Raw genomic sequence first — 17837 nt, 5'->3', positions numbered from 1 at the left:
CTGCACGCCTTGAGCCCTTCATGTCCTGCACGCCTTGAGCCCTTCACGACCTGCACGCCTTGAGCCCTTCATGTCCTGCGCGCCTTGAGCCCTTCATGACCTGCACGCCTTGAGCCCTTCATGACCTACACGCCTTGAACCCTTCATGACCTGCACGCCTTGAACCTTCATAAAAATCTTGTCCGATTTACAAGCGGCCATTGAATTTGCGCTTAAAATTAATCGTCAGATCGAAAACTTGATTAAATTAGCGCCACGTGAAAAAGAAGGAAATCTTCGCCTCAAGTTCTTCAATTAAAGCATCCCGTACGAATAGCATTACAGCAGGGGTGCGGCTGAAGCAATTAGTCCGTGAAATATACCCTTTTAAATATATAAAAAATTAATATATAATCTTAGTGAGTATAATTAAATGATACAATTATATAAATAGAAGGCATCAGTGAATTTAGGTTCTTAAACGCTACAATAAGTAAGGTTTTGGCGAAGGAAGTCGTTTATAGGGAAAAGTTACAAGGAAATAGAAAGTTTAAGTAAATTTCTTTAAGGCCTAAAAGATGCAAGTAAAATTGCTGTAAGACTAAAAAGAAAGGAACGAGTGAAATTGTAATATGGCCAAAAAATGTGTCAAGAAAAGTGATTTAAACCAAAAAATGACTTTACGCGAAGTTATTAAGGAAATGGAGCTTCGTGAGCGCCATTTGTATGCACGGCCAAAGCGGTGGCCATGGTATTGCTTTCGGACAAAAATAAATAAACAAAAAATAGGCGCGACTTTAAAGTTTTTAGGCCTAAAAAAAGTGGCACCGCAAGTCACTCGTGGAGGTCAGTGGGACGCACGCAGCTGTGTACGTGGCTACGTACATGTACGTGTCTGTGTGCGTGGCTGCGTACATGTACGTGTCTGTGTACGTGGCTGCGTACATGTACGTGTCTGTGTACGTGGCTACGTACATGTACGTGTCTGTGTACGTGGCTACGTACATGTACGTGTCTGTGTGCGTGTACGTACGAGTCAACATATACGTATCTGTGTACGTGTACGCAGGAGTCAACATGTACGTATCTGTGCACGTGTACGTACCAGTCAACATGTACGTATCTGTGCACGTGTACGTACCAGTCAACATGTACATGTCTGTGTACGTGTACGTACGAGTCAACATGTGCGTATCTGTGTACGTGTACGTACGAGTCAACATGTACCTATCTGTGTACGTGTACGCACGAGTCAACATGTACGTATCTGTGCACGTGTACGTACGAGTCAACATGTACGTATCTGTGCACGTGTACGTACGAGTCAACATGTACGTATCTGTGCACGTGTGCGTACCAGTCAACATGTACGTATCTGTGCACGTGTACGTACGAGTCAACATGCACGTATTTATGTACGGGGCTACGTACACAGATGACACCATACACATAGCACACACACACACACACACAGGAGTGAACCACACACCTGAACCACTAGTGACGTAACTTAATTATTCATCATTCAGTTTGGCGTGCATGAAATGAATGGGTCACACTGTCCAATTAATGACTCACTTTCTGCACGTAGCACTGATGCGCCCTGACCAAACTGAGTCAGAATGACTCACGTACGGACAAAAATTAAGCGCTTCGCTATTTATACAGTGCCACACATTTGTTTGAGTGTAAACCCTTGTTTGCTGTGAGATTAATTGAACGTATTTGCTTCTAAAATATAATCAATTAAATTGTGATTAACACATGATAATACTATAAATACATAAATTAGAGTAATACAAAAATTATATTTATGAGTGAAATAATTAAAAAAATATTTAATAAAAATAAAATACAATTTAATAAAATAAAATTTCGTTCACCGCGCCTCCTTCTCTCCGTCCCGCCGTCTAGGATTGCTGCAGGATGCTGGGCAGCGGAAATGTATACAGACACACACACGTACATGCACGCACACATATGCACGTACACGCACATGCATGTACGCACACATGTACGTACACACACACACATGCACGTATATGCACATGCACGTACACGCTCATGCGCTTATACGCACATGCATGTACACGAACACATGCACGGACACACACATGCACGTACATGCATACATGCACGTACACGCACACTTATACAGGTTTGGTTGAAGACCAGAGCGTACTTTTTATTTACGATTTTCTTATTGTTCTTTTCGATAAGCCGAACGAAATTTCTAGCTGGAGCTTGGAGATCAAAAAGTAGATTACCGAATGACATTTTATTGCAGTGCGACGTTTCGAATATATCAATATTCATTATCAAGCAATTGAACAGTTATTACAACGCTAAAAATTGAAATTTGGACATGACATAAGTTCATACAGAAAGTATCGTAGATACGGTTCAAAATCGAAAATCAAATTACACGCACACATGCACACACACACACAAAAGCGATACGAGACGCACAAACAAGTACAGGGTCCGCCATATTTATGGCAACGGATGTTTGCTATATAAAAATAAATTGGTTTCTAGGAGACTTTTCTTTTATATTAAAGCTTAATATCATCTATTAATTCATCTATTTTATATTGCAGAAGTCTACGGTGTCTAAATTTACTATTGCTTATGGCAGTAGATAGAAATGCAATTGTAACCCTTCATCAAAAGGGCGAGAGTAATTCAGTCATTGCAAAAAAGCTACAAATTCGTCATGAAACTTTGTGGAAGGTGGTAAAAAAATTCAAGGAAACTGGTGAAACATGCAATCGACCTGGTCAAGGAAGGAAACGAAGTGTCCGAACAAAACAATTGGCCAAAAACACGAGGAAGAAGTTGAGGAGAAACCCTCGTCGCTCAGCTGCAAAATTGGCTGCAGAAGCAGGAGTCAGTCAGACATCAATGCGTAGACATCAGACATCGTATCAATGCGTCCTCAACGATGACCTCAAAACCTCCCCTTACAAGATGCAAACAAGGCATGAATTAAAAGACCGTCATGAACGAATGAGGCTCGAAAGATGCCAGCACATTCTGGATCTGATTGAGGATGGCACGTTGCCCAACTTGGTGTTCAGTGACGAGAAAAAATTTGACATTGAACAAAGCGTTAACCATCAATATTGACAGAGTTTGCAGTCGGGATGGATCTGTGGCAACCAGAACAGCAACACGATGTCCACCCATGTCCATGATGGTTTGGGCCGCGGTAACTGCCACTGGGAGGTCCCCACTCGTTTTTGTCCCCTCATAAGTGAAATTGAACAGTCAGCGATAAATTTCGGACATTTTGGGAGCTGTGTTGTTCCCTTGGGCCCGAAAACACTTCAACGGCTCACCATGGAGTTTTCAACAAGACTCTGCCCCATCACATAACTCAAATGTGACCCAAAACTGGATTCAGGGTCACATCCCAGCGTTCATTAGCAAAAATGAATGGCCCTCAAGAAGCCCTGATTTGAATCCTCTCGACTTTTCTGTGTGGGCTATTTTAGAGAGTAGGGTCTGCAGAACACCTCATGATTCTTTGGATAGTTTGAAGGCTAAATTGACACGAGAATGGGACTTGATCCCTCAAGAAATGCTGCGTGTCTCCTGTGAAGCTTTCCCGCGTAGATTGGAGGCCGTCATTAAAAATAAAGGTGGTCATATTGAATAAATATGTCTGAGAATTGTTTAGGTAATTCTTGGCTACTATATATCTCATCCAATAAAAAAACAATGCACCTGTTTGTTTCATTGAGAAATAACAAAAAACATGCGTTGTCATAAATATGGCGGACCCTGTACACAGGAGTCGCCTGTGTGAAATATAAGAAAGAATAGTAACCATAAATTTCAATCAGAAAAATAAATGCGTCTAAATGTTCAACTATTATACACGCTTCCTGCACGCACCACTGACACGTCTTTGCCGGACCAAACTGAGTCAAGAAGACCCACGCAAGGGCATAAATTCCATCATTATTCGTGGTAAGTCTGATTTATTTCCCTCAGTGTAGAGAGATACAAATTGTGACCTTTGTTATATATATCAGCCTGACCGTACAGCTAAGAGTTTAATTTTAAAGGTACAGAATAATACTCGACTGATTAGTTCTGAGGCCTATACTTTCAAAAGAAGTTAAGAGATCGTAAGTTCATCAGCCAATCATTGACGGCTTTTCAAGCAAAAATCCACCATTCACAGACAAGAAAATAGAGCGTAAGTACTTACGTTCACTATACTTTCAAAAAAAGTTAAGAGATCTTAAGTTCATCAGCCAATCATTGACGGCTTTTCAAGCAAAATCCACCAATCACAGACAAGAAAATAGAGCGTAAGTACTTAAGTTCACTTACCGTCTGCAAAAAGACTTGCAATCAAGTGGGACGAATGTTTTCAATAATACAATTAAGAAAGTTCGAGAGAGAGAGAGAGACGATTCCACTCTCGGTCACCAAAAAAAACCCCTCACTTGAAGTAAATAAGTAAATTCACGTAAAGAACCGCCGGAACTTTACTAACAAAATCATGAGTAAACCTTTAAGCTTTTGTGATAAAATATTATAGGAAGATGTGACTAAAATAGTTAGTTGGTCGGAACTGTGTGAGTCAGAAGAACTCTGTGTTTCACTCAAAGAATACCCTCCCAACAATGAAGTTTGGAGGTGACAGCGTAATGCTTTAGGGTAGTTAATCTTCTGCAGGCGCTGAATATTTTAAATCATTGAAGGATGAAATCCGAAATGTATCGGGACATTATTGAGAGATGTCTCGTGAAGTCAGCCTAAACATTTGAACCTTCTTCGATAATCCAACAAGACAATATTGGAATTTGATTGGATAATCCAACAAGACAATGACCATAAGCACACGGCTAGGGCAACCCTTGCATGGTTTTAAGAGAGGGACATTGAGTTATTAGAATGACCAAGCCAATCACCTGACCTCAATCCGATTGAAAATCTGTGGCGGGAATTGAAATTGAGGGTTCAGGAGGGAGATCCAATAAATCTTATCAAACTGAAAGAAATATGCAAGGAAGAGTGGGCTAAAATTCCTTTAAGCGTATTTGCTAATCTTGCGAACAATTAAGTATTCCAATCGGTTAGAAGCACTTTTGGCTGTTAAAGGTCACATAAAGAAGTGCTGAGTATATTTGTGTACAATGTGTTGAATACTTTTTGAACCATGACATTACAAAATTGCATTTTTAAAGTCAACATTTAATGATGTTGTTATTTTGATATGACATTTATATTTTTTTAATGTAAATTGACATTAGAATCGTGTTTATTTAAGTTATTTTGTTGAATAAGCTTAAATTAAATAAAGTTTTTCCATTGTATCGGATATCTTCTGCACCCCCAGTATATACGATTTTAGTCAGCAATTAAATATTAATGATAAGAAAATATCAGTCTATACATATTCAATAATAAAATACCGACATATTCGTCATTATTAGTATAATATCAATATATTCACCACAGCGGCTCGCGTCCTCGATATAACAAAGCGAATACGAGCGAGGGCTTAGCCCCCCGCTGCCTGCCCCTCGCCCCTGGTGTCCCCTCGCCCCTCACTTGTCCCTCTCCCTTAACTTGTACCCTCGCCCATCGGTTCCCCTCACTTGTCCCCTAACCATCGGTTCCCCTCACTTGTCCCCTAACCATCGGTTCCCCTCACTTGTCCCCTAACCATCGGTTCCCCTCACTTGTCCCCTCCCCATCGGTTCCCCCCACTTGTCTCCCCTCGCCCCTGGTGTCCCCTCGCCCCTCACTTGTCCCCTGGCCCATCGGTTCCCCTCACTTGCCCCTCGCCCCTCTATTTCGCCCCTCACTTGGCAGGCGCTCGAGGGCAGCCTTGACACAACAAATAGTATTTAATTATACATAATAATATATATAGTATATAGGTACATAATATATATTATATGTACCTAACATATATAATACATACATATTAATAAATATCTTCCAAATAAAAAAAGTGCTTAATTGATTATTTATATTATTAATTGATTTATATATATTAACTGATAATTAATATATTTTAAATAAATAATATATTTTGAATAAATATAATTAAGGCTTTTTTATATTGTAACGCTTTATTTCGCCTAGACAGACTGGGTCAGGAGGACCCACTCGAGGTAGAAAATTAATCGGCATTTCGACAAAAACTCGCTTATTTCTCTGCGCGTACCTCGTCAAGCAGAGAATTCTTACTGCGCTCTTTTTTAGTGCAGCTGTGCACCTGCTACAGCTGTAGCAGCTGTACACCTGCTACAGCTGTGCACCTGCTACAGCTGTACACCTGCTACAGCTGTACACCTGCTACAGGTGCATACACCTGCTACAGCTGTACACCTGTTACAGCTGTACACACGCTGCAGGTGCACACATCTGCTACATAGCAGCTCTATATACCTGCCAACACGCACACCGTGTTGCAGGCTTTACAGCTGCTACAACTGCAGCTGTCACGACTGCTTTTGGCGCAGCTTTTTATGTACAAAATATATCGGGAAATTAATTTATTAGTAAACAATTGAACGGGAATAAATTAGACATTGAATGATGCCTAATTAATATATTTATTATATTTCGTTGACAAACAAGACAATACACGATAAGACAAGACAAAACAAATAAGATAAAAAAGAATTAGAACCTTACCTCAGTTGACCCGCTGTGTCATGTATCACTGTCAACGCAGTGTATTGTTGCAGCTGTCTACACCAGTGATGTCAACAGCTGTCATGTCAACAGCTGTCATGTCAACAGCTGTCATGTCAACAGCTGTCATGTCAACACCTGTCATGTCAGAGCTATCTTTTTATGCTCTCACTTTACACAGTTTTTCTGCGGAATTCGACATTTCAGAGCAAACACATAAATTATGTCAAGAATCGTGCCACCATATCAGTAACACCATGTCACCAACACGTTCAAAGCCTGATTAACGTTCATAGCCTGAAAAAACGTTGAGAACCTGGAAAACGTTCAAAACATGAAAAACGTTCAAATCCTGAAAAAATGTTCTAATCCAAAAAACTTCATAACCTGAAAAACGTTCATACCTCCAAACCTAAAAAACGTTCAAATCCTGAAAAACGTTCAATTCCAGAAAAACGTTCATAACCTGAAGAACGTTCATAACCTGAAAAACGTTCAAAATCTGATCAACGTTCAAACCTGAAAAACGTTTAAAATCTGAAAAACCTTCAAAACTTTCAAAGACTGAAAAACGTTCATAACTTGAAACTTTCAAATCCTAAAAAACGTTCAAATCCAGAATAACGTTCAAATCGTGAGAAACGTTCAAAATCTGACAAGCGTTCAAACCTTAAAAACGTCCAAAACCTGAAAACGTTCAAATCCTAAAAAAACGTTCAAATCCAGAAAATATTCATACCTAATAAACGTTCATAACATGAAAAACGTTCAAAATTTGAAAAACATTCATAACCTGAAAAACATTCAAAACCTGTAAACGTTCAAACCTTAAAAACGTTCAAACCTTAAAAACGTTCAAACCTTAAAAACGTTCAAACCTTAAAAACGTTCAAACCTTAAAAACGTTCAAACCTTAAAAACGTCCAAAACCTGAAAACGTTCAAATCCGAAAAAAAACTTCAAATCCAAAATAACGTTCAAATCGTGAAAAACGTTCAAAACCTGTAAAACGTTCAAATCCTCAATAAACTCACATCTCAATGAATTCAAATATTGATTTTCTCATACTTCATGCAATTGTTTTGGCTCATTATCGGCGTATGAAGTCGGTAAGAAGTGTGTCGAAATTAGGACAATTTGACCCATTCGTTCTTCTAAGTGTGCAATTCTGCAATTCCTAATTCCTGGAAGGCAGCCAGGAATGGGAATGGGAATGCGTCCGGAATTCCCGGAATTGCGAAATAGTCATTAATGGGAATGAGGGAGGAATGAGTTATTTATTAATGAAGGTAAAGTGCTTTATAATAGTGAGGTATAGAACATGTTTAATGATGTGAACATGAACATGGACATGACTCATACAGTGCAGCTGTAAGAGGTGTGCAGCTGTAAGAGGTGTGCAGCTGTAAGAGGTGTGCAGCTGTTCCAAGTGTGTCAGGAAGTGTGTCATTGTGTCAAGTGTGTCATGATGCCGACACATGACATGGCCTTAGCGTGTGTCAGGAAGTGTGTCATTGTGTCAAGTGTGTCATGACACCGACACATGACTTGGCCACCAAGTGTGTCAGGAAGTGTGTCATTGTGTCATGTGTGTCATTGTGTCAAGTGTGAAATGCACTCGGAATCTAAAATTATTTATATAATTGTGAAATGATAGCGATGATTTTTATAATAAAATCGTTCATTTAGGCTTGATTTTTTTTTGTATACTAAAGTAAAAAACATCTCTGACAGATACACTCAGATAAATTAATGTGTCAAATTGTACGAATAGTAACACACTTTCTTGGTCATGGCACATAACACACAACTGGGTAACGGCATTTAGACAAAGTTTCACTTATTTCTCTAAGTGTAGAATTTTTATCATTTTCTCTGGGAATGATTTCAAGCATCGCATTGAATTAAAATGATATTACAAACCATCATTATGACACAAATACAAATAATTATGATGAATGAACGGTTACTGTACGGTCAATATACAGTTATTGCGTATGGTCACCACACATGTGTCACCACACAGTTATTGCGTATGGTCACCACACATGTGTCACCACACAGTTATTGCGTACGGTCACCACACATGTGTCACCACACAGTTATTGTGTACGCTCACCATACATGTGTCACCACACAGTTATTGTGTACGCTCACCATACATGTGTCACCACACAGTTATTGTGTACGGTCACCACACATGTGTCACCACGACAGCATTCACCGCACGTACGTACGAACGCACATCAGAACAGGTTGCACTCACATCATTCAGCTGGCGTACGCTTAGCTCAATTTTCACTTCTTACGTCGACTTCGAAGTAACTTAAAAATTTACGTTGAAAATTACAACTAATTAAAGTTTCGTGATCTTATCCGCACATTTATTATTAAGTAATTAGATTGTATTGATAATTTGAAACACATTTTATCTGATCACCATAGCAGCGATAACTAAAGGCACTGAAAGAGCGGCACCGTGCGGCACAAGACGGAGCACAAAACACTTACACCCTCACTCGACCACAGCCAGAGGCGCACTAACTCCACACTCGACTGACTCGAGTCGGTAGTCGCAGCCTCGCAGGCTACCAGCCTCAGTCGCACGCGCTCCAGCCTTCCATAACGATTATCATCTCTAACTCATTCAAGCCGTTAATAAGTTTTTCTACTTAATAATCAAAATATTATTATCTAGAATACTTACAAGCTCTTATTTGATATATTCAAATTATATCATATTGCTTGTAAATCGAATTAATTCTAGTCCGTAGTTTCATTCAGGGACCACCTGGTGAATTTCATGAATGTTTACCGTTGTTCCACTGCACTCAGTCGGCGAGTGACAGATAACTACGGTCCATAGCTTGCATGTTAATTCACGTAAGTTGGTCCACATCCTGTTCTCCATCACACTTTGCTCCACATCCTGTTCTACATCACACTTTGCTCCACATCCTGTTCTACATCACACTATGATCCACATCCTGTTCTACATCACACTATGATCCACATCCTGTTCTAAATCACACTTTGATTCACATCCTATTGTACATAAATTCAACCATGCGTTGGCTTCGCTATTCCCTTTACACCTCACAATCCTCTTTCCTTCATGCCTCACAATCCTGTTTCCTTCATGCCTCACAATCCTGTTTCCTTCATGCCTCACAATTCTGTTTCCTTCATGCCTCATAATCCTGTTTCCTTCATACCTCACAATTGTTTCCTTCATGCCTCATACTCCTGAAGGGATCAACTAGCAAAGCTCTCACACAGTGAGGTCCTCACATAGGTTGACTGCCTCACACAGATATTTATGAGAATAAATAACTCAACATTACGGCAGAATGTTTATTAGCGAAGCAGCTGGCGTGGGTACAAGCGGCGGTATTATAATTAAAGAGTAATGGAGGAACAATGTTGTACGATGCTCAGAATGTGTTATCATGCGTACAATGTCGTAAAATGGTTAGAATGTGGTGTTACAACGGTTAGAATGTGGTATTATGTGTACAATGTTGTACAGTGGTTAGAATGTGGTATTGTGTGTACAATGTTGTACAATGGTTAGAATGGTGCTGCGTGTACAATGTCGTACAATGTTAGAATGTGGTGCTGCGTGTACAATGTCGTACAATGTTAGAATGTGGTGCTGCGTGTACAATGTCGTACAATGATAGAATGTGGTGCTGCGTGTACAATGTCGTACAATGTTAGAATGTGGTATTATGTGTACAATTCGGTATTGTAATCCTCAATCCCACTTCAACATTACGATATTCAAACCTTTTTCTTACTGGGCCCGAACCCATTCATAATGGTTCACATCGCAACCCTGCACCTTCATGATGGTTTACATCGAACAACTGAACCGCGCTCAAGGCATCAATTCAAAAAACAATAACAATTACCATTAATGCTGATCAGTTAAATTAACTATATAACAAGCAATTATACACGCATAGTATAATCGAACACGTCAAAATACTAACCATCGTGGCCAGTAAAATCGCATAAAATAAAACTCACGATCAAGTTGAAGTCAAAAACACACGAATTGAACTCAAATCAACGATTCGAACATTGATTCTACATTCGAGGCAGGGCTTTTCTTAAGTCTGATACACATTTTGAAGTCAACAACATCAACATTGATTGATGACGTTTATCAACATCAACATACATGTTATTATCAACATCATATATTAAATGGACCATGTCCATTAATAAACAAAGATATCGCCTGGACTTTGTATTACCGCACCTGGGCTCAGTGAGTATGGACCGTTCGACAGATTATCTTGCGTACAAGATATTGCTAGCGTTCCTATGTAATACATTACATATGAATATGTAACACATTTCGTGCGTGTTTGTGTTGAATATTTGCGATATAAGCAGAAGCGAGAACAAGCAGATCCACTGCCCACCACTCAACGTTGGCTCCAACGCGCCTGCCTTCTAACCACCCAACGTCAGCCCGAATTTAACTAAAGTAAAAGTACTACAAACAATAAGAATAACGTGACCGTGCGTACAGAAGCGTTAATAACATTACCAGTGTAACGTGACGTTCAAAGTAAGAGTTATACAACTTGCGAGTTAAAATATCAATAATGATATTTCAAATATTACTTCACCGCTCAAACTTATAAATTGTTCAATAACAATTCATCAAAAGGATTTAGTTTCCCTGCATTTAATTTTTTTATAATGATAGCAATAACGTCAAAAATAAAAGAAACGTTTTAATTTAGCACAGAAGAAACATTTCCGAGATGCTGCTAGAGCTGACATCCAAGGTAAGGAATGAGCGTGAGTGAGCGGCTGGCGTGGTGGATGACAGTGGATAACACTGGAGGAGGTGGATAACACTGAAGAAGGTGGATAACACTGGAGGAGTTGGTGGAGGATTTTAATGGTCCTGAGCCACGAACTCGATGACAGCTCCTCCATGGCCCTCCACCAGCACGGATGTTAGATCCACCTTGTTGCTGTTGGGAGACATGATGTCGTACTTGCAACACATTTATTCATTTCACTTATTCATTTATTATTTATTTTTACTTATTTTGCACATTTTTTTACTATTTATTTATTTATATTATTTTACTATTTATTTAATTTATTTATTTCCACGGTCATAAATTTGCCCAACAAATATTGCCAAGACAGTAGCGAAAATCATATTGTATTAATGAATATTAAAAAGACAGCTCAAAAATTCTTTGTAAATTTGCAATTCAAGCTTAAGTAATCAAGTAATCGCAATAACTAAACATAAATATTGATGTGTCTTTAGACGATCAATGTCGACCGAGGCATAAATGGCAAGTAGAAACTTGAGACAAAGAGTTTTTACAAATTCATAAATAGCAAAAACTTGTAGTTCAAGAAGAATTCGCGGTGAATAGGAAATTTCAGAAACACGATATAGACGAGAACTCAGACCATTAGAGTGCTTAAATCCCATATTAAGTAAAAATTTGAAAAGGTAGAAAAAACAGAGTAATTTTACAATGTTTTAACCAAAAACTTCTTTCAGATCCGTTTCATCATCAGTTCAATAGAATTTCAACAAATAGAAGTTCAATTAATTGAGAAAGCCAAATTCACACCCAAAAATCTTTACACAAGTACCGAATAACCGTGATTTGGTACATAAAACTCAATCTGTAATCGTTGTTAGGGCAAAGTTACAATTCAACAGTGATGCAGCGATTCAAAAACCATTAAATTAGGAGCCGGACGAGGAAAACAAAATCCTCGGATTGCTCTCTGAAAAGACTTTAGTGCACGTAGCGGCCTAAGTGCATGTAGCGGCCTACTTGCACGTAGTGGCCTAAGTGCACACAGCGGCCTAAGTGCACGTAGTGTCCCTTGGTTCCTTCTTTGCATATAAACTCAGACGAGAAGAACTACAGTGTGAGCCTGACCTGGGGGGCACCTCCCCACTGGTGAGGTTATAGACGAGCGTCCCCGTTGAGGGGACGGCGGGGAGGATGCTGAAGTCCAGCAGTACGTCCTCGTGCGCCAAGTTGCTTACCACGGCATACCCAGGCGTGCCCTTCATCGTCCTGCACACAAACGGGCAAGTTAGTGACGCCCTTCATCGTCCTGCACACAAACGGGCAGTTTAGTGACGCCCTTCATCGTCCTGCACACCCAACTGGTTAGTGGTGAAGACGAAGGCGAGGGTTCCAGTCTTGGGCCTATACTTTCAAAAAAGTTAAGAGATCGTAAGTTCATCAGCCAATCATTGACGGCCTTTCAAGCAAAATCCACCAATCATAGACAAGAAAATAGTAACTTCATCAGCCAATCATTGACGGCTTTTCAAGCAAAATCCTCATAGACAAGAAAATAGAGCGTAAGTACTTACGTTCACTGAGCGCGTTTCGAAAGTATGGCCCCTAGCGTGGGACGGCGATTCGAAGGCACAGCACAAGCGTGACCGTATATGGTTCTTACTTAATTGAATGCATCAAGCGCAACTGATGGATTCTTAACCATACTCATAACTCACCGAGGACTGGCAGGCAGGTTAATAAACTTTTTAAAACTCACAACCTTACAGTCTTTATGCTTTCTTGATCCTATATCTACTGAAGAGAACTCTACTTACCAAGCCTTTATATATGAACAAAATTTACCGATATAATAAAGGTAAAGAGAATTCAAAGAAAGGGAGGAGCTAACAATAAACATGCAGCATTAGGAATAATACGACAATACAGCCAGAAAAAACAAGGCTCAATTGCGGTTACAAGATGAACAAACTTGTAATATAAACTGACATTGGCGTTACAAGATTAATTTGTTGCTTTAATTAACTAACTTGTAAAAGCTCAAAGGCACAATAACATTATGACGCCCCTTTTCCGAGTAAATTGAAGCTACTTAGACAATACAGGTATAATACTCACCTGATCCTGAGGGAGGCATGGAGACAAACAATAGTACCCGGTATCAGTAAACATGAACAGAACACAATAAGTCAACAGTGAACACAGTTAAAATCAACAGCAGCATGAGTGAACATTGAACAGAAATTTCTCAGTCTTAGTTCATGTGTCAAGCCTCACCCGTATGAATAATTTAAAACTTACACTTAATATATTTTATTATTTATATAATAATCAAACTTATACTTAATATACTTATACTTCGGGCAACAGTAGTTTCATCATGATCCAGACACATCACCCTCAAGGCACATCATGATCCAGACACATCATGATCCAGACACATCACACGCGAGGCACATCATGACCCAGACACATCACACTCGAGACACATCATGACCAGACACATCACACTCGAGACACATCATGACCAGACACATCACACTTGAGACACATCATGACCAGACACATCACACTCGACACATCATGACCAGACACATCACACTCGAGGCACATCATGGCCCAGACACATCACACTCGAGGCACATCATAGACCAGACACATCACACTTGAGACACATCATGACCAGACACATCACACTCGAGGCACATCATGACCCAAACACATCACACTCGAGGCACATCATGACCCAGACACATCACACTCGAGGCATATCATGACCAGACACATCACACTTGAGGCACATCATGACCAGACACATCACACTCGAGGCACATCATGACCCAGACACATCACACTCGAGGCGCATCATGACCAGACACATCACACTCGAGGCACATCATGAGCCAGACCCTCCTTCCTCCAGAACCTCATGCCCCACACCTGGTGAACGCCACGACGTTGGCGGTGGAGTTGACGAACTCCGTGGCGCCGAACTTGAAAGCGTCTTTGGAGCGAAGCTCCGAGCACGCAGCCACCACGCCCCCCAGGCTGGTCACGAACTTCTCCGTGTTGTTCCCTGGGATCTGCGGAACAAGAGGCTGTTACCGTCACGTCTAGGGTAGTTACTCTGGCAACAATAAGAGCTGTTACCGTCACGTCTAGAGTAGTTACTCTGACAACAATAAGAGCTGTTACCGTCACGTCTAGAGTAGTTACTCTGACAACAATAAGAGCTGTTACCGTCACGTCTAGAGTAGTTACTCTGACAACAATAAGAGCTGTTACCGTCACGTCTAGAGTAGTTACTCTGACAACAATAAGAGCTGTTACCGTCACGTCTAGGGTAGTTACTCTGACAACAATAAGAGCTGTTACCGTCACGCCTTAAGTGATTAATAAATGACGGTAACGTGATTAATAAATTACACTCATTATGTGAATTAATGTAATTAATAAATTACAGTGTACTTAATCAAATAAAGTGATCAATAAATTACACTCATTATGTGAAAATAGATTTTGGATTACAAAAATTAAGAAGACTGAGGAAGTCATTCACCAGCAATATGAGGGTCTCAAAGGACAGAGCAGCAACACTGCAGCATTGCGCAACAGCATAGCAGCATTACGCAGCAGCATAGCAGCATTACGCAGCAGCATAGCAGCATTACGCAGCAGCATAGCAGCATTACGCAGCAACACTTCAGCATTACGCAGCAACACTGCAGCATTACGCAGCAACACTGCAGCATTATGCAGCAACACTGCAGCATTACGCAGCAACACTGCAGCATTACGCTGCAACACTGCAGCATTACGCAGCAACAGTGCAGCATCTGTCTCTTATACACATCTAGATGTGTATAAGAGACAGCCCCTGAGACCGTCCCCTTCAGGCTCACGCAGGTGGGTCCAAGATCCTGCCCACCCCTGAGACCGTCCCCTTCAGGCTCACGCAGGTCTGTCTCTTATACACATCTAGATGTGTATAAGAGACAGGGCCAAAGTCACCCCGGGTGGCCGAAGTCACCCCAGGTGGCCGAAGTCACCCCGGGTGGCCAAAGTCACCCCGGGTGGCCAAAGTCACCCCAGGTGGCCAAAGTCACCCCAGGTGGCCAAAGTCACCCCGGGTGGCCAAAGTCACCCCAGTTGACGGTACCTATGTATTTTAATACATTGAACGTCACATCACCTGCAGGATGGGAGTGCCAGGGGAGAGCATAAGGGCCATCGTCACTGCCGGCATCTGAGCGGGTGAGGCGGTACGATGGTCAGCCACTACCGGCATAAACTGGAAACAAGACAATAATATTAATTACAGAAATCAATACCATTGACATTTTCCTGTTATCCGTTGAAATGATCTCATTGTCTGCCTAAAGACTGCAATTGAATGAATGCGCTAAAGTAATTTATGATTTTTTTCATATTAAACTACGACTAAAGGCCGCGCTACGGTATTTTGGCCAAACAAATTTTCATTAAATATCTTTCTTTTGATTCGGTCCTTACGTGCTGAGAGAGTAAAGAACACCTTGAGAATCGAGCATGTTATTAAACTATTTTCTATAAATGTTCTATTGACAATGAATCATTGTCAATGATTCAAGACATTATAGTTGACATACTTGACTCTAATAAATAATATAATAGAATATAGTAGTAGGTATTTCTACGATCACCCTGTGACACATATTAATATGTATTCAAGTTATACGGCATATACATCTTCTATTTGCCTTTTAGGTTCTCTGAACCATTTAAAGAGAATTATTTTGAATACAACTCATGGCAAAATCAAATGAAAAGCTTTGACCAATTATTGACAACTTTTACAACTGGCCCCATTGTGGGCCACACACCAGCACTGTCAGGGGGCCACCCACTTCTCCTGTCACGAGGCCATACCTTATAGTAGGGCCAGGAGTCAGAGTTCAGTTTCAGGAATTGCTGGAAGCTGCCAGGAAGGTTAAGGTTGCTGACAGCATCTGACACGTCAACCATCCCCTCCCCCACCACGCTGTCCAGGGTAGGTTAGATGTTATCATGTTATAACAACAGCATATTCATTTACTTATGAAGAATTACACTCTGATAAATAACATAGAGATAGGTACATTAGAATACTCACTCATTCGACATAATAGTACTTGTACATTCAAATAATTATCATGAATCAAGGACAAAATCTACATAGATTACGGTGAGGTCAGTAAGCTATAACATGACTCACATGTCCTGGTCAGCTAGGTCATGGTTGAGGTCAGTAAGCTATAACATGACTCACATGTCATGGTCAGCTAGGTCATGGTTGAGGTCAGTAAGCTATAACATGACTCACATGTCCTGGTCAGCTAGGTCATGGTTGAGGGAGGTGGTGAGGTTATGAAGCTCAGGTTGTTTCTCGGTCTCGTCAGCAGGCACCGTAAAGCCCGTGATGTTGTACTCGTTCTTCCAGAAAATCAACACTTTCTGCAACGTGAACATCACGTTAATTAAATGTCAATGTTAATATCAATCAGCAATTTCTGCAACCTAACAAACACGTAAACATTACGGTAACAAAACATCATTGTCAATATCAATCAGCAATTTCTGCCACTCAAACATCACGTTAATTCAACATTATTAGCCGGATCACTAAGCTGCACTCAACGCTATACATTTAATAGCATATCTCAAATTATATACACATTGATTCCATCACTATTAAGCTCGCACTAAGTCATGAGCAATTGCATATACTAAGCTACATTCTAAGCTACACACACTATGACATGAACTAATATGTATATATATACATACATACATACACACACACACACACACTGAGCAACAATATATTCTAAGCTACACACCAAGCTACCCATTAAACTATACACCAAGCTACCCATCAAGCTACACACCAAGCTACCCATTAAACTATACACCAAGCTACCCATCAAGCTACACACCAAGCTACCCATTAAGCTACACACCAAGCTACCCATTAAGCTATACCACCAAGCTACCCATCAAGCTACACACCAAGCTACCCATCAAGCTACTCATCAAGCTAAACACCAAGCTACCCATCAAGCTACCCATCAAGCTACCCATCAAGCTACCCATCAAGCTACACACCAAGCTACCCATTAAGCCACACACCACCCATTAAGCTACCCACCACCTATTAAGCTACACACCAAGCTACCCATCAAGCTACCGACCACCCATTAAGCTACACACCAAGCTACCCATTAAGCTACACACCAAACTACCCATTAAGCTACACACCAAGCTACCCATTAAGCTACACACCAAGCTACCCATTAAGCTACACACCAAGCTACCCATTAAGCTACACACCAAGCTACCCATTAAGCTACACACCAAGCTACC

The 17837-nt window shown here is 40.5% G+C and overlaps 2 protein-coding genes across 7 annotated transcripts in view; both read right to left on the bottom strand.

Moving 5' to 3' along the window:
- LOC108680426 overlaps nt 1-6722 on the bottom strand; it is a 20763-nt gene extending 14041 nt beyond the window's left edge. The window contains exon 1 of the mRNA XM_018169239.2: nt 6646-6722. The gene's annotated coding sequence lies outside the window, so the exon portion shown is untranslated. The remainder of the gene's footprint in view (nt 1-6645) is intronic.
- Nucleotides 6723-9985: 3263 nt separating this feature from the next.
- Nucleotides 9986-17837, bottom strand: part of LOC108680429 (4F2 cell-surface antigen heavy chain) — a 14390-nt gene continuing 6538 nt past the window's right edge. For 3 of the 6 annotated variants that reach the window (XM_047883184.1, XM_018169242.2, XM_047883189.1), the window contains 7 exons: nt 16798-16928; nt 16365-16476; nt 15649-15747; nt 14397-14539; nt 13575-13580; nt 12585-12725; nt 9986-11642 (listed from right to left, as the gene is read on the bottom strand). In XM_047883184.1, the coding sequence (XP_047739140.1) occupies nt 11564-11642; nt 12585-12725; nt 13575-13580; nt 14397-14539; nt 15649-15747; nt 16365-16476; nt 16798-16928 (711 nt within the window). In that variant the 3' untranslated portion in view covers nt 9986-11563. The other 3 variants (XM_047883185.1, XM_047883187.1, XM_047883188.1) reach the window with 3 other exon arrangements.

Source organism: Hyalella azteca, unplaced genomic scaffold (assembly GCF_000764305.2).
Source record: "Hyalella azteca isolate HAZT.00-mixed unplaced genomic scaffold, Hazt_2.0.2 contig12207, whole genome shotgun sequence".
Taxonomy (NCBI): Eukaryota; Metazoa; Arthropoda; class Malacostraca; order Amphipoda; family Hyalellidae; genus Hyalella; species Hyalella azteca.
The sequence above is the reverse complement of the archived record's forward strand: the minus strand, read 5'-3'. Positions and strand labels throughout refer to the sequence as shown.